The sequence below is a fragment of the Prosopis cineraria genome, unplaced genomic scaffold (genome assembly GCF_029017545.1).
Source record: "Prosopis cineraria cultivar Desert tree isolate PC_DT_omini unplaced genomic scaffold, ASM2901754v1 PC2, whole genome shotgun sequence".
In the NCBI taxonomy this organism is placed as follows: Eukaryota; Viridiplantae; Streptophyta; class Magnoliopsida; order Fabales; family Fabaceae; genus Prosopis; species Prosopis cineraria.
Genome location: NW_026555333.1, coordinates 11329126 through 11351831, shown reverse-complemented (window position 1 = coordinate 11351831; position 22706 = coordinate 11329126). Strand labels below are relative to the sequence as shown.

The following is a 22706-nucleotide window of genomic DNA, read 5'->3' as shown; positions in this document are numbered from 1 at the left end:
ATCTGTTAAACTTGCAACTTATTTTTTCAATCAACAAGGAACATAAATCTTAATAATTGAATTTTGAAAAGAATTATGTCATTACTCGAATACTTTTAGGAATTTGGAATCTTGTCTATCAAATTTACAATTCTACTATCTTGATTTTGCCACTTGCGTTTCTTATTTTAAAATTGGAAATAAATTATATTGTATGAAAATACTAGTTAAAGATTTAAGAGACTTAATTTACATTGTAAAATTTGTTCTTACTTAAATAAAATGAACCTTTGAGACTCAAGCGTCATTTCCTCATCTTAACTTCTAAATTTACTTTGTTGCAGTGCCCACAAATTTTTGAGGGGCTCGGATTCCAGGTTTACACTTGGGGAAAATTTCATATTAGAGCCCTGGACGTGCATAATTAAAAATTAAGACAACATAAATTTGAAAATACAATGCAAGCTACTGGGATTGGAATGAAAATAATTTGACAAGGTAAATGATGAAAATATTCATAGTAGAAATAAAGAGTGTGAATTAATGCTCAATATAACTTGTTAAATCCTATATACTATTACTTTCTAAATTTCTAAATGCGTGATGAATTTTACAAGCTAATAATTCAACATGTCACCTTAAATCCCTCGATACATTACTTGCAATGCCAATAGACAATGGATTTCTCAAGTTAATATTTTAAGAAGTTGTCATGGATTTAATACGAGTTAGATAATCAATAAGCAACATAATGAATTTATCAAATAACTTAGGGGAATTAATGATTAATATAACATTTTTAACAAGTGCAAATTAAGATAATGATTTAATAAGTTATAGATTTAATTCGAGCATTCACAAATAATGCAATAAATTTAGCAAATCATGTTGTGTATTTGACAAGTCATTTAGAGCAGTGATTCACTTTTTTTCCCCCTTCATTTCTATTAATCATATGCTTATAAAGTTATTTTCATTTCAATCCTAACAAGCAAGAACCAACAATGTATTTTTTATTTGGTTCTGATTTTCAATTAATCAAGTCACACCCATGTCTCAACGTGAAGTTCAAATTCTCCCTTATTCCTGTACGGAGCATTTCAATGAAGAATCTGGCTTTCAGCTTCTGACGGATTCAAACGTGTTGCTGAGTTGCAGAAACAAAAAACCTGGGGTCAATGGTTTTCGTTGACGGTTGTCACTTGTTATCTCGTGGGCAGGTCACCGGTTGGAACCCCAAAGTTGCTATTCTAAGACATCTCTCTCTGCTAAGGATTCAGTGAGGCGGCGTCAGCATGTCACATGTTCCATCAATCCCACAGATACCAACCATACATGATACAACCTTCCCTGCTGTTGGAAAAAGGAAAAAAAAAAAAAAAACTCCCACCAAACATTACTTCAAATTACAATAAAAGAATTGGTGCGTATTTTTCAAAAAATACAAAGATGCAAATAATCCAGGTAAAAAAAAAAGGAAAAAAAGGGATGAAAATAATGGGGATGGCTTAGATTTCATGTTGCAAATAGACATGAGTAGTGAAGTGTGACGCATAGTAATATAATATAATTTTTTTTATATCTGAAAGTAAAAGCACATAGATAATATAATATTCTTTCATCTTAAATTATAAGGTTTATTTTCAAAAAAATTTAATATTTTTTATAATATTAAAATTTCATTAAATAATTTTTTAATATTATTTTTTTCTTTCTATTTAATTTTTGTTCCTATTCTTTAAACATATGACTAAATTATGCAAAATTCTCCTAAAATTTTAAATCATGAATAAATAACCTCTTAACATTTAAAACTTCATAAAAAACCTATTTGAACTTTTAGATTTATGTAAATAATCTTTAATCATTAATTATATATCCTCTTAAATTTTATTTTTATGTGCATTTAAGCTCAAAAATTTTAATTGATATACAAATAATCTCCCTCAATTTTAAATTATTTATAAATAATTAATATTTAAATTAATTATCTAAAGTTATCCGTATAACTATAAGAGTTAGGTGGCCATTGTAAAGTTTTAAAAAATTAAGAAGGTTATGTAAATATGGTTTAAAATTCAAAAAAATAATGTATAGAAAAGCATTTATTAAATAAAAAATATTTTTAAAAATTTATATATTTTTAAAAATAAAATTATCAGACATATTTAATAAAATTTATTGTTACATGAGATTTTGTTTTAAATTATTTTATAATCTGGGGAGAGAGAAATATATTTTTATTTTAAAAAATCGTGATATTGGAAAATGAGTAACCTGAAGGATGGCAAACAACAACACGTGTAGTCCTGTACGGCCGTACCCGATGACATGAAGAAATTGACTTTTATAACCTAAGTATATGCTCCTCCCGATCAGTTTTTAGAAGTATAATTTAATTTACGTTATAAGTCATTATTTTATAGAATTATTTTATTTTAAATTAAGATTCAAAATTTTTTTTAAAAAATAATATTATATTATTTATTTGTTTTTTGCTTTTTATTTAAGAGTTATATTTAAAATTTTACTTACTTTTATTTCTTATACTTTTACTATATTTATATTAATGAAATTAATAAAAATAATTTATAAATAAAATTAAAGAGAATATATATATATATATATATAGTGACGGGTGGACTCTGACTTTTTATAAATTATTCGATATACATTAACAATAACAACGACCCTTGTTGCTGTACTCTTCTCATCTTATATATTAATCATTTTTTAAAATATAATTTAGTCTCTTGTATAAGTTACATAAATTATTTTTTTAAATTAAAAATTTTAAATTACCCTTAAAAATTAAGAGAGATAAAGATAAAAAATTAATGTCATATTTTCTGTTTGCTTTTGCATTTTACTTAAGGATCATATTTAAAATTTTACTTAATTATATTCCTTATACTTATTGCATTAATATTGATAAGATTGGTAAAAATAATTTATAAATAAGGTGGGAGGAAATACCTCTCATCATGTTATATTTTCAATCAAATTTTTAAAAATATTATTCCCTTCAGTCCCATTTATAAAGGTACTTTTTAAAAGATTTATTTAATTTCATTTATAAGTTATTGTTTAACTTTTTAGGTAATATTTGAAAGATATTTTAAAATTATCTTTCATGAGAAGGATAAAGTAACATGATACTTTCTTCGTTAAAAAATGTAAGACATTTTTAACCGAATCTCATCCTAAATAAAATAGTTACCTACTTTTAAACTAACTCTATTTTTTTATATTTATTTCTATTAAACAACCTATAATAAATATAAAGTTATTATCAATAGAGGTGCTTTTGAAAATGAAAACACCAAAGAAGCGAGCTCAACCAAAGGGTTCAAAAAATGAAAAGGGGACGATTGTATGTGTTAGTAATGAAGGTGCAAGTGACATTAAAACACCCAAGGCGCGTGGTAGACCAAAAGGGTCAAGAAATAAAAAGCTCAGTATTGCGTGTGCTAGCAATGCAAGTGCAGGTGACATTGAAAACCCAAAGAAGTGTACAGTGACGTATGGTCAACCATGGAACACAAGAAAGAAGAAGAAGAAATTGGGAGAGCAGATGAATGAAGAAATGTGTTGTGAAGTTATGTTTGTTCACAAGGTATGTGATAAAACTATTGGTCTTACTGGTTTGCAGAATAATTTGGCCAATACTGTAGGTGACCAAGATATTGGATCACTCATTAAAACTGCCGATAATAAAAAATGTGTAGAAGACAATCTGCAGCAAAAGATGACTGTTCAATCACAAAGGGCTACTCACGATAGTGATAGGAATAAGGATATGCCTTCAACTGGCTCTGGTGTTGGTGATGTTCAAAGTGAGTATAACCTCTTTAAAGAGCTTTTGACAGGAAAATTTACCGGAGGATCTAATGAGGAAATGGAGGGCATTTGGTTGGCTAGACCAGGGAATGCGATCGTTTTTGCTGAGGTTGGGGCAGACAAGGAGTTTACTATCTGTAGATCTTGTGAATATGGATCTGGAAACAATATTGATGAGGCAGACAATAGGTGGGGCAGGCCAAAGGGCTTCAGTGACATAGAAAAGGAGACTGTCCTGTCTTTTGATTCAGAGATTGAGAGGCATAATAATGTAGCTGAGATAGATGGAAGAATGCCTGCTGAAGCTTCTTGCAGAAATGATATTGGTGGACGGAAAGCTAAGCATGGAAAACAGAGTTTAAAAAATAGGAGACTATCTATTGAGCACTGCCGATTGAAGGGTTCAAGAGGAAAGACATCAACTATTGCTGCTGTAAAAGATGAGAGTGAATCAGTTGAAGTGAAGTATAAATCCAGGAGGAATGAGAGATCCAATAATAAGAGAGTCCAATCCCTACAAAATAAGATGATTCTTTCTTGTAGAGTCGTTAAAAACTCAAGAGAGCCTGGAAATAAAAAGATGAAAACAAAATGGTTAAAAGGTGGATCTGGAAGCATTCAGACAAGGTCTAATGTAAGGCTGAGAAAATTGTCAAACCATAAAGGCAAATCTTCTGGCAGCAGTGTTCAGAGAAGGTGTAGTGGAAGACTGAGACAGTTGTCAAACTGTGGATTAGACCCTTCAGGTTTGATTGTGAGTATCCCTTTAAGCCATACTTCTGAACCATTTCTTGAGTTTTCATTTATACCCATATGATTGCAGATATGTGGAGTTGACTGAATGCATAAGTGATGTAAAACACACACACTCACATTGATTTGAATAGAATAGGATGAGGAAAAGAACAGAATCAGAGAGTGAGAGGTGAAGGGGGAGCGAAAACAGAGGGGAGAGATGACAGAAAACAGAGAAAGCAGGGGAAGTGGAGAGGAACGCAGAACTGATAGATAGGGGAATAGAATAGCAATTCATTCCAACTCTAAGAACTTCCTTACATGTGCTGCATGGTGGCTTTTTATAGAAGCCACAATTAAGGTTTCCTTCTTATGAAGGAAACATAAAATGAAATAAAATATAAGCTTGAGGTTTCCTTCCCTATAAGGAAAGCTCAACTTACAGATTTAAATAAAGAATAAAACAAACAAAAGCAGGTCAGGTTTCCTTCCTTAGAAGGAAACTTACAAAATACTAAATAATGCAAAAACAATTATTTCTTTCTAAAATAACATTTGCCATATTTTCTATTAATTCTCCCCTGCTGCAAAGAACTCTCCTCCGGAGAGGTAAAGAGTTGATAGGCTTCTAGCAAGGCAGGATTAAGTTGTTGAAATTCATCTTCTGAAATCCAGGTGGCATCTTCATCAGATCGACCTCTCCAACGAACCAAATAACGATGGATGGGCCCCTCAGAGGTAAAGACCATTTGATCATCCATAATGGTCTCGATATCATCAACTGATGGTGAGATAGCAGGCAATGATGGAATTGGCACTTGTGAAGGCTGAGTACCTGCAAAATCATCAGAAAGCAAAGGGGAAGGCTCAAAAGTTCCCCGGTAAGGCATAAGACCCTCTACATTAAAAACTGGACTAATGGCCATATCAGAAGGTAGTTCTAAAAGATAAGCATTAGGTCCTAATTTCTTTGTTATGCGAAAAGGTCCCGCAGCTCGAGCATGCAACTTTTTAAAAGCTTGTTTAGGGTAACGTTCTGGACGAATGCGAGCCATAACATAATCACCTATTTCGAAGCTTTGAAATCGACAATAAGTATTAGCAGATAATTTATATTGATCATTACTTGTCGCTAATTTGCGCCTAATTTCAGCATGTAAGTCATGAAGGCGATTGGCAAAGGATTCCGCAGATTCAGAAATGCGAAATGTCAACGGGATTGGCAGGAGGTCAATAGGCTGTTTAGGATTAAAACCTTGAACAATCTGGAAGGGACTCATGCCTGTAGACCTATTCACTGAATTATTATATGCAAACTCTGCAGTGGGTAGAACCAAATCCCAGTTCTTCGGCCTGTCTCCAACTAAACTCCGAAGCAAATTACCCAAACTGTGATTAGTGACTTCAGTTTGCCCATCAGTTTGAGGGTGAAAAGCAGAAGAGAACTTCAATTGGGTACCAAAAAGTTTCTATAGGGTCTTCCAAAAGTAGCTAACAAACTTGACATCTCTATCAGATACGATAGTGGTAGGTAACCCATGTAGACGTACAATCTCCTTGAAGAACAACTTTGCCAGATGTAAAGCATTGTAGTTTTGCTACAAGGAATAAAGTGAGCCATCTTTGAAAACCTGTCCACAACAACTAATACAAGTCATGACCTCTAGCTGTGCGAGGCAATCCTAAGACAAAATTCATACTCAAGTCTTTCCAAGGTGCCTCGGGAATCGGCAAAGGAGTATACCAACCGGTATTCTGTCGCCTGGCTTTAGAAGTTTGACAATTTCGACATTGAGACACTATGCGAGCCACATCACGCTTGAGTGAAGGCCAGTAGAACCTATCTTCGACTAATGCCATTGTCTTATTAACCCCGAAATGACCAGCTAAACCTCCAGCGTGTAACTCCCATATAAGAAAATCTCGCATAGAAGTACGTGGGATGTACAGTTTGCTCCCACGAAAGAGATGACCGTCTTTAATGATGAAATCAACATGCTCATGACAATTATCACTGCAAACTTCTTGGTATATTATCCCAAAATCTGGACATGAAGCATAGTCGTCCTTCAAGTTTTCAAAACCAACAACACTAACGCTCATAGTGTGCAACAAGTTGATCCGACGGCTCAGGGCATCAGCCACTATGTTTTCTGTTCCTGAACATGCTTGACCACAAAAGTGAATCCCTGAATATACTCAACCCATTTAGCATGTTTAGCATTTAAGTGTCGCTGAGAGTTGATAAACCTAAGCGCTTGATGATCAGAGTATAGAACAAATTGTTGCGGAAGAAGGTAGTACTTCCAATGCTCAAGGGATCTCACAATCGCATAAAATTCCTTATCATAAGTGGAGTACTTTTGTTTGGCATCATTGAGCTTTTCGCTGAAGAAAGCCACAGGGTGACCTTCTTGGCTTAGTACACCTCCGATTCCTGTCCCAGACGCATCACAAGCAACTTCAAAACACTTTGTAAAATCAGGTAAAGACAAGACTGGAGCTTGAGAAAGCTTCTTCTTAGTATCTTGGAAAGCCATGGAAGCTGTAGATGTCCACTGAAACTTGTCTTTTTTAAGCAATCAGTGATAGGAGCCATAATGGTACTGAAGTTTCTAATGAAGCGTCTATAGAAAGAAGCAAGGCCATGAAAACTCCGTACTTCATGAAGAGATTGTGGCTCAGGCCATTCTTGAGTGGCTTGGACTTTCTCAGGGTCAGCTGCTAAACCCCTTTCAGAAACTATGAAACCTAAGAAGATGACTTGATTTTGAAGAAATAAACACTTAGGCAAGTTAACATAAAACTATTCTTGACGCAAGGTGATAAAAATTAACTCGAGATGTCCCAAGTGTTCTTCTCTTGACTTGCTAAAAACTAGTATGTCATCAAAGTATACCACCAAAAACTTTCCCAAGAGCAAAGGAGGTGAGTCATTACTTTCATGAATGTATTTGGTGCATTTGATAACCCAAAAGGCATGACAAGCCATTCAAACAACCCATCTTGCGTTTTAAAAGCAGTCTTCCACTCATCTCCAGGCCTAATCCTGATCTGATGATAACCACTTCTGAGGTCAATCTTTGAAAACTAACTAGATCCAGACACTAAATCAAGCATGTCATCAAGTCTAGGAATGGGAAATCTATACTTGATGGTGATCTTGTTGATGGCTCTGCTGTTTACACACATTCTCCAAGAGCCGTCTTTCTTGGGGTTAAAAGAGCAGGTACTGCACAAGGACTCATACTATGCTAGATATAACCCTTTTCCAACAATCCACTGACTTGTCGGTTAAGCTCTGCTCTATCTTTAGGGTTCATCCTGTAGTGCGGTAGATTGGGGAGTTGTGAACCTGGAATGAAATCAATTGCATGTTGGATCTCTCTCATTGGTGGTAATTCAGATGGAAGCTCATCGGGAGTGATATCCCGAAATTGTTGTAAGAGCTGTTGCACTTCCTCTGGCATTTTTAAAGTAGTAGCAATTCGTTTGTGAGATCTTGGATACCAAAATAACACGATCGTACTCTCTCTGCTTTCTTGTACAAATTGTTTTTCTGTCAGAAGATGCAAATTGTGGGTTTTGGGTTTTGTGCCCTTTGATTTACTTGAGCCTTTGCCTTCGTTGTCAGGCTTAGCAGGACGTAACAGGATCATCATTGCCCTCCATGCTTAAATGTATAGGTATTCTCACGACCATGATTGATAACATTGTGGTCATAAAGCCACGGTCGACCAAGTAAAATGTGAGCAACATCCATTGGAAGAACATCACAAATAATCTCTTCTTTATAGTCACCTAAGTGAAGAGGAACGCGACATTATTGGGTGACTGATAAAGAAGTTTTGTCGACCCATGCAACACGAAAAGGTTCTGGGTGAGGTTCTGTCTTGAGATTGAGTCGGGCTACTCCTTGACTAGAAATAACGTTTCTAAAACTCCCTCCATCAATCACCAATTTGCAAGCTTTATCTCCACACTTCACAAAAGTATGGAAAATACTTGTTCGCTTCCATGAATCACTAGACAGAGGGACAGATAGAATGCATCGCATAACTCCAACTCGATGTGTCTCACACCCATGTTCATCAATGATGATGTCCTCATCGACATCTGAAGGACACTCAACTGGATCTACGACAACGTCAGCATTTGCATTGTCTTCCTCACCTTCATATTGTGACTCAATAACTAGAGTACGCTGTGGGCATTTTGACGCAATATGACCCTTTGAGTGACAGCAAAAACACTCGACAAAGGAATTGTTATGGCGGGAAGCAGGAACTATAGCCTCACTAGGCTGCTTAGAAGTATTACCCCTTAACCCAATTGCTTGAGTAGGTGTAAAAGACGAGCTAGGCCTAGATGTAAGTGCTCCTGTTGGTCGTTCAGACAGACTGGAAGTTCGTGCTTGTCTAAATAGATTGCTCTGCATGTCGATACGCTTTACAGACGAGTACTGTGACAGAGACTCTACTTCTAAAGTCTTATGATAAGCTTCTTTAAGAGACTCTGGAAAGTTTAACTTGAGCTCCTTCTGTAGATATGGCTTGAGACCATTAACAAACTTGGTAATGGTGCGCCATTCCTCTTCATCCACGTCACATCTAATCATAAGGTCATCGAATTGAGAAATATACTCGGAAGCTGTGGAGATTTGCCTCAAATTAAGGTATTTGTCATATAGTTGACTCTTATAATAAGTCGGCACATATTTTTCTTTCAGCTTGGCCTTCATTTCATCCCACGTCTCAATCGATGGATAACCTTGTCGCTCAATGTTTCTTTGGACATTTTGCCAGTATTTCCTAGCAGATCCCACGAGCTTCATCTTCGTAAACCGAACTCGCTGAATATCTCTCATGTCATACCATTCAAAATAATCTTCCATGCTGGCTAACCAATCCAGGAATGCACTAGGATTCAATCGTCCATCAAACTCAGGAGCTTCAACTTCAACCTTTTTGGTGATGTCATCAATATGTGTCCTTCTAAAGCCTTCTCTACCATTCCTATGGACTAACTGGTATGGTCTATGATGTTGTTCTTCAGGCCCTTGCCCATCCCAAGTATCATCTATGTCATTAGAATGATGATCGGTAAACTCATGAGGAAATGTTCTACTGTGTCTTTCACCCATAGCTCTAGAGGAATGACTAATCCTTAAGGGAATTACCTCTAAGTTGATTGCGGATGGGAATTGTTCATTTTTAAGACTTGACTCTCCTCTAATGATAGGTCTTTCGAGTATCCCTTCAGTTGTTTTTCCCTGTATCTTGTCTGTATGTCAACTAAATTGCACCCATTATCTCTTCAAATTTATTGTCCATGAATTCTTTAATTTCATCTAGCCGCTGGTCCACATATGCCCTTTGAGTCCTTTCAGATTCCTCAAGATGATTTTGGGTGATTTGGGAGTTATTAGCCATGACAGATTTTAGGGCAGTAATTTCTTGATTTAATAAAGCTTGCTTATCGTATAAATCACGAATGGTCATACAATGACAAAGATGGTATGGTAAAGTGCAAGTTTGGTGTGAATTTAATAACTAAGGAAGAAAGGCCCCCAAGTTGCCCTTACCTAAATAGGTGAAGTCCCTTCTTTAACAACACTAACCCTCTGAGAATTCAAAAATTCCACAGGGATCGTATGCTAAATAGGTAACAACTCGAGTGAAGTCTTCACAGAAATCTCCGAAGGTTCAAAAACCTTTCAGGAAAATCGTTAGAAACTTCAATTAACCTAGGGTAATTTTTGGACACGGGTATAGGGCAGGATTGTGTGTGAGGTAGGTGTCTTAGGTTATACGAACACTGCTATCAAAAGTCACAAATTAACAACATAATGATCAATGTAAATTTTCCTTTTTTTTATATATTTATATATTTTCAAAATATTAAAACATGATTAAAAAAAATAAAAATAAAATAAAAATTGCAATGCTCAAAGAAACCAAAGTACCACACAATAAAGATTTTAGAACTAGCTATGAATGAAACACCTCCCTTTAAGAACCAAGTAAGCCAATTAAATAAAAGGGTCGTCGGCCTTACCAGCGTTGCTTTAGGAGCTTAAACAAAAAGTTTTACCCCCAAATAAGTTTTAGATGATGACTTGCACCCCTCAGCTCCTTCAAAGTTGAACAAATTCCGTGAAAACACACAGAAAACACTGAAATCACGTTCTGGCGGCGACTGTACGGACGGCGCGTGAACACCACGCGCAGAAGCTCCACAGGCGCGTGTGGCTTCGGGCAGAGGTGGTTTTTTCGGTTCTGACCAGATTTTCCCTTCTGAGCACGATGGTAGCATTCATTTTTGGATCTGACGTCGGGAAATGTGATTTTGGGTGCTGGCAGCGTGAACAGAGTATGCTGAGCTCCCCTGAGAGTTTTCCTTCGATCTCCAGCCGCGGAAACAGCCTAGGAACGTTCAGAACCAGGCTCTGGTACCAAGTTGATGTAAAACACACACACTCACATTGATTTGAACAGAATAGGATGGGGAAAAGAAACAGAATCAGAGAGTGAGAGGTGAAGGGGGAGTGAAAACAGAGGGGAGAGATGACAGAAAACAGAGAAAGCAGGGAAAGTGGAGAGGAACGCAGAACTAATAGATAGGGGAATAGAATAGCAATTCATTCCAACTCTAAGAACTTCCTTACATGTGCTGCATGGTGGCTTTTTATAGAAGCCACAATTAAGGTTTCCTTCTTATGAAGGAAACATAAAATGAATAAAATATAAGCTTGAGGTTTCCTTCCCTATAAGGAAAGCTCAACTTGCAGATTTAAATAAAGAGTAAAACAAAAAAAGCAGGTCAGGTTTCCTTTCTTAGAAGGAAACCTACAAAATACTAAATAATGCAAAAATAATTATTTCTTTCTAAAATAACATTTGCCATATTTTCTATCAATAAGTTAACAGAAATATTGATGCCATGGGGATGCAAATTGTGTTTACTGATCCCATAAAAACTGAGATTTTAATTTGCCCAATTAAAAAAACACTGCTATTCCTGATGCAAAACTTTCTGTAATTGCTATAGGCCTTTCTGCATTTTGAGCATCAACTTGTATTTGAAATTTTAGAGATCTATCTTCTGCCTTGGAATGATTCAAGGAAACTAATGAAACTGAAACTAGATATGAACTAAAAGATGGATGGTCATCTTTTTCTTTTCTTATTTGGCTGAAAATAAGTGGGAGATAATGGCATATGTTTCATCTGTCTAGCATTGTTACTTAATGCCAGAAGGAGTGCAATGTTGCTACAATTCAGAGTAAAGTTTATGTAAAAGTATTGATAACTAGTGCTGTATGCTAAATAATACCATAAGATTTCAGAATTTATTGGCATTTATTTAAAAGTTTACGACAACATTCTTTCATGCACCTCCACTTTATATGCGTGTGTTATATGAAGGTCCACCCTGGGGCATAAAAGAATAAATCAATATTAGAGCTTAATGAAATTATGGTTGATGACTTGATTCCTTAGTTACTTGGTCCGTTCTATGTAATGCTCTTTCATACTCAATCCATGTAGAATTCAGAGTAATGGAATGTCTTCAAAAAGTACGTTGTGGTTATTTTGTTGTGCTATTTGACATGAAAGTTGATGCTCCTCATCAAGATTGAGGGTTACCTAGTTATGCATTACATGTTGGTTGGGAGGAGTATCATTCATACGTAATGAGACTTAATGTAAAAGGCAAATGATTAAACTAATATTTAATTGTTCATATCTGGCCCATTTCTGAATCTTTTTTGTGCTGAAAACGTATAGCTAAGTTACATCCACATGGATGTAATCTGGTATGTGCACTATCGACTGGCACCTTCATATCTTACCATTGAAATTTCAAATTACACTGTTGTACTTATTTTTTCACTGCCTTTAAGGAAGCAGTTCTTTCCGTCTAAATGAAAAGGCAGGTAAATTGTTCTGGGAACCTGTAAAATTTCAATGATGATTAGTGTAACTTTCTACGGTGACACAAACCCTCTTTGTTTGTATCATTACCACTAAGTCTACACAGAGACAGTCATGACGGTGTGCTATTAGCCTATTACAGATGTGTTGTTTTTATAACCGTGCTTGTTTGTGATTTGAGAATTCACTGCATCTTTCAAAATCTCAATTAGAATTCCCCCTTTTCTGGGCACTCTTTTCTACTTTTAGGTTGATTCTAGAAGGAAAAAGGGCCTGCAGATTTAATGTGCCACCAGTGCTGGAGGAGTGATAGGAGTGGGGTTATCAATTGTGCCAATTGCAAACGGAAGCGATATTGCTATGAGTTCTTAACAAAATGGTAATAACAGTCAAGTTGTTCATTTCGAGAGTTCTAGTATATGCTGTTTTGGTATTTTGAGAATATTCAATTAATTAGTTTGCAAAAGAAAAGGTACTTTTCTTTTGTGAAAGAAAATTACTTTCTTTTCATGTTGTAAGAATATAGCTTTACAAACATAAGTTAACATTTCAGAATTTTAGCAAGAATTGCTGCCTTTGCTGATGATATTTGTTTTGAAAAAAAAATTTAGGTACCCAGACAAAACAAGAGAGGAGATAGAGTTTTCCTGTCCCTTTTGCCTTGGTAATTGCAATTGTCGGTTGTGTTTGAAGGAGGCTGTATCTGCAGAGGCATGTACCTTTTTTTTTCCCCTCTTTGTATTTCCTTCTACTTTCTATTACCAATGGAGTGCTGCTTTAGCACAAAGACTCTAGCAAAAAGTGACTACCAGGAAGTTCATTCGATGATCCAATAACAGCCTCTACTACTCCTCCTGTTTACTTGTATACCAACCTAGATCAAGGGAGAGTTCAGTTCCACTTCAACTACAAGCTTAATGAATTTTAACTACTTAATAAGCGAGTCTTATTCGCTAACTAATAACCATGTAATCCTCTTATTATTTCTGACATGTTTGTGCTTAATTTTAATGTAAAATGAATGGTTTGTCTGCAGGCTGCAAGTGTTGAATCAGATGCTTATATCAATTTGCTGAAGTTGCTTTACTTGCTTAAGAAAATTCTGCCTTTACTCCAGCATATCCAGCAAGAGCAGAGATTGGAAATGGAAATAGAATCTAGCTTACATGGTAGTCTGATTTTATTTAGTTATGGTTATGTAACTTGCATCTAGTTACTGGACTGAATGTTTAAAGTGGTCAATTTCCCAATTTTCTCAGGTTTACTGCTGACAGAAGAAAATATCATGCAGTCGCAGATTGATGATGATGATCGAGTGTATTGGTATTGCTTTTCATACTTTTGTTTTTGAAATTAGCATTTTAGAGGTTATGTTATTTTTGATATTTTCATTCACCTGGTAGTTTTACTATGCTTGCTTGCATTGACTAGCTGAATTCAAACGAGCCTATGTTTCCTAGAATATTCTTGAAAAATATGTTTGAAGCTACATGCACACAAAGGCAATGACCTGTGCCTTCTATTGGTTACATGATACACACATTGGATGCATTAGTATTGACGCTTTATTTTCTGTTTTCTTTTGACTTCTGTGTTTTTTCTGTCTCTAGGGGATGTGATATCTCCTCACAATGTCTATATTAGGTTAATTTATATGGTATATAGTTTTGGTCTATTCTTTATCCTTTTCCCCCAAAAATGTTGGCTAAAGTCACTATAAGTTCGTGATATAAAATTCCAAAACATACTTGGATCAAAAGGCAATTTTTATGCTCTAGTGTTTCTATCAACCGTTCTGTTTGTTTTAGAATAGGAAGTTTTGCAATTTGTTTTTTTGATTCAAGTTCTATCATAATCTCAGTTTATTAATCAAAGGTATAAGCTCATTTGGCTATGATTTATTTTCCATAATTCAGTCATAGGCAACTTATTTCAGTTTTCCATAATCTACTTATTTCAGTGACAACTGTAATACATCCATCGTCAACTTGCACAGAAGTTGTCCTGATCCTAATTGTAGTTACGATCTCTGTCTCACTTGTTGCATGGAACTAAGAAGTGGACATAACTGTGAAGATGTTTCCACTAATGATGATGAAGGACGGGCTGATACCTCATCTGAATTTTCGTGGAAAGCAGATGCCAGTGGTAGGATTCCTTGCCCTCCAAAATCAAGGGGAGGCTGTGGGACTACAATTCTCTCATTGAGACGCCTTTTTAAAGCTAATTGGGCGAATGAATTGATTGGGAATGCAGAGGAACTTACCATCAAATATGAGCCCCCTAATGTTGATTCTACTAAAGGTTGTTCATTGTGCCATAATTTTAGGATGGATACAGTACAGGGTTTTGTAAGGCAGGCAGCTTCCAGAGGAAACTGTCATGATAATTTGTTGTTCTGCCCAAATGCTATGCACATGGGAGATACAGAATTCAAGCATTTCCAGATGCATTGGACAAGCGGCGAGCCTGTTATAGTTAGGAATGCATTTGAAAAGGCTAGGGGCCTTAGCTGGGATCCAATGGTGATGTGGAGGGCTTTTAGGGGGGCTAAGAGGATACTAAAAGAGGAGGCAACTGTGGTTAAAGCCATTGACTGCTTAGATTGGTGCGAGGTACATGCTTTCTTGAATATCCCAGATTATACTTATCTATCAGTCTTTAGCCTTCTTCACTTTTGAGACTTTTTCCCCTTTAAATATTTGGCTGAGAATATGGTTCTTTTTGTATCGTTCTAATGAAAAATCTTAGCTAAAAACATTAAAAAAAAAACCCCACTAGCTGCATATTTTTTCATTTTTGCACTGAATTATATATGCTTATTGACTACCTTGACCAAGGAAATCTTGGAATCTGATCACGTTATAACAAGATTGTATGCCATTTGAAAATCATAGTTTCTTTTTTATAGCAAAGAATTCTTTTATATGGTTACCTTGCATGCAACGCAACCAAAAAGTTAATGCTCAAGTTTAGGCATATGCAAAATTTGGCTGTTAATCTATTCTAATGATGCACAGCTATTTGAGGAATTGCTTATGAAACACGAGATGAATCCTGTATTTTGATTTGTTATGTTTCAGCTCTACCTCAAGTCTTCAATTTTCATATGGTGAAGTATATGTTAATGGAAATTTCTATCAATGAATGTTGAATAGCTTAATTTTTTTCAAGTGAATAACATATAGGGAAAATTAATGCTTCTATTTTGTAGGTGTTGGCAGCTTTGGTTTCTTTTTCCTTTTTTTTTTTTTGCGGGAAATTGGCTGATTGTTTCTTTTTGGAAGTTTGTCTTGTAACCCAATACCTCAGAATATTGTTTCTCTTCATGGTACTGCAGGTTGAAATTAATATCCTCCAGTTCTTCAAGGGCTACCTTGAAGGTCGTAGGTATAGAAATGGGTGGCCTGAGATGTTGAAGCTAAAGGATTGGCCTCCATCAAATGCTTTCGAAGAGTGTTTGCCTAGGCATGGTGCCGAGTTTATAGCTGTGCTACCATTTAGTGACTATACTCATCCCAAATCTGGGATTCTAAATCTCACTACAAAGCTACCTGTTATTTTAAAGCCAGATTTGGGCCCCAAAACATACATTGCTTATGGATCTTTAGAAGAGCTTGGTAGAGGTGATTCTGTAACAAAACTGCATTGTGACATCTCAGATGCGGTAAATTTTAAAATCAGATATGCATTTGTTTTCAGAACTTGTTGCTCACAAGTCAAAATCAGTCCTTTTTCCTCTTTGACAATTTATACCTGAAGGAAATCAATATATAATTTAAATATATAGGAAGTCACACTGTTCATAAACCATGGACATTGCAACATATCTGAGACTCCATGCCATGCATGGGGTCCATAGTCTAGTTTTTGGGGCAAAAAAAGAACTTTGGTGGAGATGTACTTTTTTTTACCCCTTGAAGAACAGATTTATACCATGAGGATGTGCATATATTGGCTTAAGATATATATACCTGCTTTACTTGTCATATAAGATCTTGATGGTCCTGTTTGGTTCCTGTTCTATATGCAGTCATTTACCATAGCTGTTTGAGAGAGAGAGAGAGAGAGAGAGAGAGGATGTCCTAGATCTCAAGGGTCAAGAGTTTGAATGTCTTGAGGAACAATGATACACAACTGTCCCACATTGCATGCCACTTTTCATTTCTCCATCTCTTATTCTCTCTATGTTTTAGTGTGACCAGTGCAGTACTTAGTTATAGGATTGCTCTTTTTAGCTGATTGCTGTTAGTTGATCAGGTCAATATATTGACACATACAGCTGAAGTAAAGAGACCATCATGGCAAAGAAAAGCCATAAACAAATTACGGGAAAATCATGAAGCTGAAGATATGCGCCCGATCTATGGCATGAAGAATGAAGCATTGAGTACTTATAGAAAAAAAGAAAAATGGCACTGCCAAGATATAAGCATGAGTTCTAAAAGCCCTAGAAAAGAAGACATTATTATGGGAGAGTCTACTATAATTAAAAGTCAGGCATCGGAGGAAGAGAATATGAATGAACAGCAGAATAGATCCAGAGATCTTGGAGCCTCAGGAGCATATATATAAGCTTGTGCTCTAAAATGCGTGGTTTTCCCAAAATTGATGTAAGTTATTGCTTGGGGGTAGTCAATCTACAGTTTGTATACAGGGTTCGACATCCTATTTTAATAGTCATAATTTTCTCCTCATTTCAGAAGAAATGCTGTGAATGGATCCATGGTGAAGTTAAGAACGTAGTCCAAAAAAGCTCATTATCACATGATGGATATTGCGAAGGAAATGCATCGCCTGAACATAGGCTGTCTAGAACATCCGCCGAAGACAGTTATGAAAAAGAAAAAATTGATGGTACGCTTGAAACAATTAGCATTGTGAATGTAACCTTATACATGCACCTTCTACATTGATTTGAAATTTGTGCACTCTACCAGCCTGGCTAAATCAGGACAATTCAACAAATTTTACAGAACAATCCAAATCAAAAGGCAGTTGCAGGTGTGCTGAGGAGTTACCTAACGGAATCATTCCCAACTTTGAGCATGATTATTACAGTTCCTGTGCTGGTAAGGATGTCTTTTATTTTTTATTTTTAACTAGGGAATGAAATTCTTCCATTCAATATCATTCTGTGTTGTGAAATGTGAGTGACATTGACACTGATAGCTCTTTGAAAGAGGGGACTAATACGGGTTGTGACTCCATGCTTCGCAAGTCTTATGAACAAGGCGCTTTAAAGGATTTTGAAAGACATTTGAATAGTCAAGAATGTAATCAGCCTCATGTTGGAACAGAAGAAGAAAAACGATACGGCTGGTTCAATTCCTCTGGGGCGTGTTCAGAAATCAATAATGACAAAATAGAGTCACTTATAAATGATATGAGAACAGCAAAAGCTTTCCTTGAAAATGATCTGTCTGAGACTCAATATGGGAGTGCTGTATGGGACATATTTCGTAGGCAAGACGTGCCAAAGCTGACGGAGTACCTGAAGAAGCACTACAGAGAATTCCGCCACATAAATAATCTTCCAGTCAATTCTGTGCGCATGTCTACTTAAATGTTCTTAGTTTCATCAATTGATGCCCTTTTCTGAGTTAATTTAATCAGCTCTTGTTGCTTTTGTTTCAGATAATACATCCAATTCATGACCAGACTCTTTATCTAAACGAAAAACACAAAAAGCAGCTAAAGGAAGAATTTGGTATGATATTATGTCTCAACGAGTCATATCTTTTGTGTGAATTTATGAAACTAGGGATTTCTCGGCAGGTATTGAACCGTGGACATTTGAGCAACACGTTGGGGAGGCTGTTTTTATTCCTGCAGGGTGCCCGCACCAAGTGAGGAATAGACAAGTAATAATATAAACTTATTTATGTCAAACTGTCATATGTCTGTTTACGGTGCAAGGTTAGGAACGAGAGCAGGGGTAGGAGAAGCAAAAAATGACGAAATGGTCAAACATTACTGATCACATTGTACATAACAATCCTATATGTAGGCGTAGCTAAACCTTGATTAGTCCTAAGCAATAAAATATGAAATACCTTCTCCCTCGTAATTGGAAATCAGATAGAAAATTTTAATTATTAGAAAACCCTTACAAACCTCAGTCGCTAACTAATCAATAAAACGTTAAATCAAGGTCGTGTGGCATTTTTATTTGTTGAAAGTTGCTCTGGTGCGGTCATAATGATATTAGTATCCTGCGATGGTTATATAATTTGTTAAACCCTTTTATTTTCAAAAGATTTGAATTCTGAAATTTTGATTATCTTATGAAAGTTGTTAAATTTGGAAATATTTCTTATTCAAGTTTGGAACACTTGTGACTGTGAGTGTTTTCCCCCAGTCTTGCATAAAAGTGGCTCTCGACTTTGTTTCACCTGAAAATGTTCAAGAGTGCGTTCGATTGACAAAGGAGTTTCGGGTGCTTCCAAAGAACCATAGATCTAAGGAAGATAAACTGGAGGAACGTGTTTGTGTTATCTTAGACCTATGAAAGCTTTATTGCATATGCAATGATGTCATAGATTTCATTCTTCCTAATTAGCTTCAGGAGTGCTAGAGTATTTATCAAAATGATTAGTAATTTGTTCAATACACGATTTTTTAAATGTTTGACTTCTTTTAGGCTTTATACTATGAGCTTTACTATGACAAATTCAATACCAACATGCTTTACACCATATGGTATCATGTTTATAGATAAAGAAGATGGCACTATACGCTGCTGACGCGGCTATAACTGAAGCCATGAAATTAATGCAGAGGATATGAGTAAGTTCGCTCTTGACCTCTCTCTTCGACTGTCTCGCATTATTTTCAAAATTTTGGTTCGACTGCAAGCCATATAAATGAAAGGTTCTGTGATTTACTTCGTTGAATCTTTCCATAATTTGGATGAACTTTTGGTTCCTGACCATTTTGAAGTGGCTTGTGCTGATTTACTTGGGTTGAACTTGCAGTTTGTGTAAGTGGGAGGCCATTTTTTGAAGAATTTGCTATGGTCACAGTACTTACCTCTGCTATGTTTTGTATGACTGGCGGTTTTATATCTCCATCAATACATGGAATTTGGATCTGCTGGAAAGTTCTGTAGCACCTAATCTGGAGTGTAAATATGTAATGCATGGGATTGCGTTTTGCGCTGCCGGGATAGGATGCACTGCCAACCTGAACTGATTTTGAGTTTGATCCCACCTTTGTGAAAAAGCACGGGCGGATCTAGAGTGTTATTTTCAAGAGGGGGGGGGGGTTCAAATTTTATAAAATATGGAGAACAAAAAGTAGTTTTACCATTTTTTTGAGAAAAATTTTAAACCAAATATAAAGGAATTAAAAAAGTTGGGGGGGGGGGGGGGAGCACCCCTACATGCCCCCTTAAATCCTTTTTTGGTGAAAAGAGAGTGATGGGTGGCAGAGAAAGAAAAAGAGCAAGGGTAAAAATGAAACATATATCAAGTCAAATATAACATTTAAAGAAATAAATTCTTAAATGCTAAGTTAAACTGTAAATATTATCCTTGTGATTTCATGTCATTACATTAAATTAGTTACTTATTGATTATTGATAATTATTACTTAATTTAATGTAATCGAAAGGTAATTTGAAATGCTAAATTTTGGAAATTATATATCATTTAGAAAGCAAAATGGTTCGAATCTCTGTGTGTGTGTGTGTGTATACATATATGAAAAAAATTTGATAAAATTTATACCATACGAACAATCGCTAGAAGTAAATATACGTTACCTAAAATTAAAAGTAAACTGATGGACACTATATCAGTTTGATTTTAAATGCCCACTTAACAAATGATCAGCAGATAAAAAAAAAACAGAGAATTACATTAAATTCCCTTACAAGATTACCCAGTCCAATCATTTTATTAATAAATTTTGTAATAATTAATTTTTTTATATGAAATTTGAATGTAATTCTTCCAATAAAAAATCCTCTTTGAAAAGTTAAGATGAGAATCACAGAAAAATGTCAGGCCCGAACCAAAGCTAAAAATAACTTTATTTGAAGTGATTTAAATTATATTACCCTGATTAAAATATTCTCAAACAAGGGTTTTATTAAAAAAATTGAGATAATAATTGCTGTTAAATTCTAGCAGGAATTAATGAGGTATTTATATTCATGACCCTAAATCGTTCATAACCAGGGACAATGAGAAATTAGTTGACTTTGGATGGAAATTGGAAAACGCATGGTTGAAAATCCAGTATTGTGAAGCCATGTGAAGCCATGTGAAGCCATGTAAAGAACTCTCTTCATTTAAAAATATAAAATATTTTTTGAGAGGTTAGATATTTAAAAATATAAGATATTTTTAATCTTTTGAGATGTAATTATTATCATTTTTTTAAAGTATTCCTATTAATAAATATCTTTATATTTATTGTAAGGTGTTTAATAAAAATAAATATAAAAATATAGAGTTAGTTTGAAAGTATATAATTTTTTTATTGAAAAATGAGATTTAATTAAAAATATTTTTTATTTTTTTAATGAAAGGAGTAGGTATTGGTGTAGCCAACCAATTCAATTATGCTCATCAAACAGAGTTGTCTCTTGAAGTCTTCCTCAAATCAAACGAATCTTATGATACCCTTTCTTGAGTATCTTGCCATCAAGTCTTCCAACTCCTATATTGCGATAGTGACTGTAGACAACTTGTCTTGATTTTGTTTGCCTAAATAGAGAGAGAACTTTTCACCTGAAAAGAACACTTCAATGCTACGTCCTTGGCTAGTTTTCTTGACAACCTTAAACTGAAACGAGGATTATTTCCACTTGAGGGAAGCAGTGACTTGTATCTGTTTCCTCTCTCTCCTTCAAACCAAATAAAAGGGTAATATTACCGTAGAATCTAAAAGCTATTGTGTATATATAAATAATCTATATATAATAATAAACATTAAAAACAGTAAAAGAAATCAACTTTCGAAGAACTACAAGTATAGTCGAGGAATCGAGGCTTTGGCCAAACCAAAAGCACGAAATCTAGATGCTATGGTTGATGACATTCACACTGACGAGAATATTCTAAACGCGGACCTGATAAAAGTCCTGAATTAGCATGACAACCAATTATAAAGGAGACGAAACCTCCAGCGTCAGCTGATACAGATGTATTTGAGGATGCTTTGGACACGAGTGAGGAGATCTACGCGACCCAGGAGCGTGAGATGCTGATCGAGAACAACGGGACCGGCACGACTGATGTGGAAGTCTTAGTGCTTTTTCTGGTTTGTTTTTCCTACTTTTATTTTGTATTTGTGGTTAATCTTATGAAGTTTATGATTTGGAATTCTAGGGGGGCAAATGGGAAGGAATTTGCCCATACTCTTACTCAAGAGACAATTTCATATGGATGTGGTGTGCACATTAGAGCCTAGAAGCAGTGGTAATAGAGTAAAAAATATCATAAAAAAAATCTGGGGTTTAAATTCTTTGAAATCATTGATGCTGATGGTTTCTCAGGAGGTATTTGGCTAATGTGGAATGATGAAAATATTGTTGCTTTAAATAGACACAACCAATTCCTTCATGTTCTCTTTGACAATTATGATGCTAAATGGGAATGTTTGTTTATTTATGCTAGTCCCCAAGAATCTAAGAGAAGAGATTTATGCCCTGTTCTTCAAGATATTATAAAGAATTGCCCTTTTCCGTGCTTGTTGGGAGGTGACTCTAATGAAATTAGGAGTGTTAATGAGCAGAAGGGTGGAGGCCGTGTTGGTATTAGTAGATGTGATAATTTTAGTAATTGGATCAATAGATGTAATCTTATTGATTTTTTACCGCTAACGGCCCTTCCTTCACTTGGCATGGACCTAAATGGTTAAATTTAGATCATGTTTATAAGGGACTTGATGGATTTCTGGGCTGTGAGAGTTGGCAATGACTTTTTCTTGAGGCTAACGTGAGAGTTATTCCTAAGATAAGCTCAGACCATCATCCTATTTTAATGCATCTTTCCATGAATGCTTTTGGGCATCGCGATCGGCCCTTTTGTTTTGAAGCTATATGGCTCACTCATGATAATTTTAAGAATTTTCTTGCTGCAAATTGGAATAATGAGGTGATTGCCAATGACCATATTATAATTATGCAATCCAAACTTAGCCATTGGAATAGGGAGGTGTTCGAGAACATTTATCATATGAAAGAAGGGTTGCTTAGAAGAATCG

General features: G+C 35.4%; 1 protein-coding gene across 1 annotated transcript; it reads left to right on the top strand.

Annotated features, from left to right (window-relative positions):
• Nucleotides 1–3907: 3907 nt before the first annotated feature.
• LOC129303800 (lysine-specific demethylase JMJ27-like) lies at nucleotides 3908–19739 on the top strand. The gene is given in 14 exon segments (XM_054943327.1): nucleotides 3908–4573; nucleotides 12741–12870; nucleotides 13103–13202; nucleotides 13528–13660; nucleotides 13751–13814; nucleotides 14452–15106; nucleotides 15832–16158; nucleotides 16752–17070; nucleotides 17894–18039; nucleotides 18129–18201; nucleotides 18270–18355; nucleotides 18853–18978; nucleotides 19215–19280; nucleotides 19469–19739. Coding segments are annotated over 12 exon segments (2190 nt in total). The 5' UTR covers nucleotides 3908–4573; nucleotides 12741–12775; the 3' UTR covers nucleotides 19469–19739.
• Nucleotides 19740–22706: the final 2967 nt, after the last annotated feature.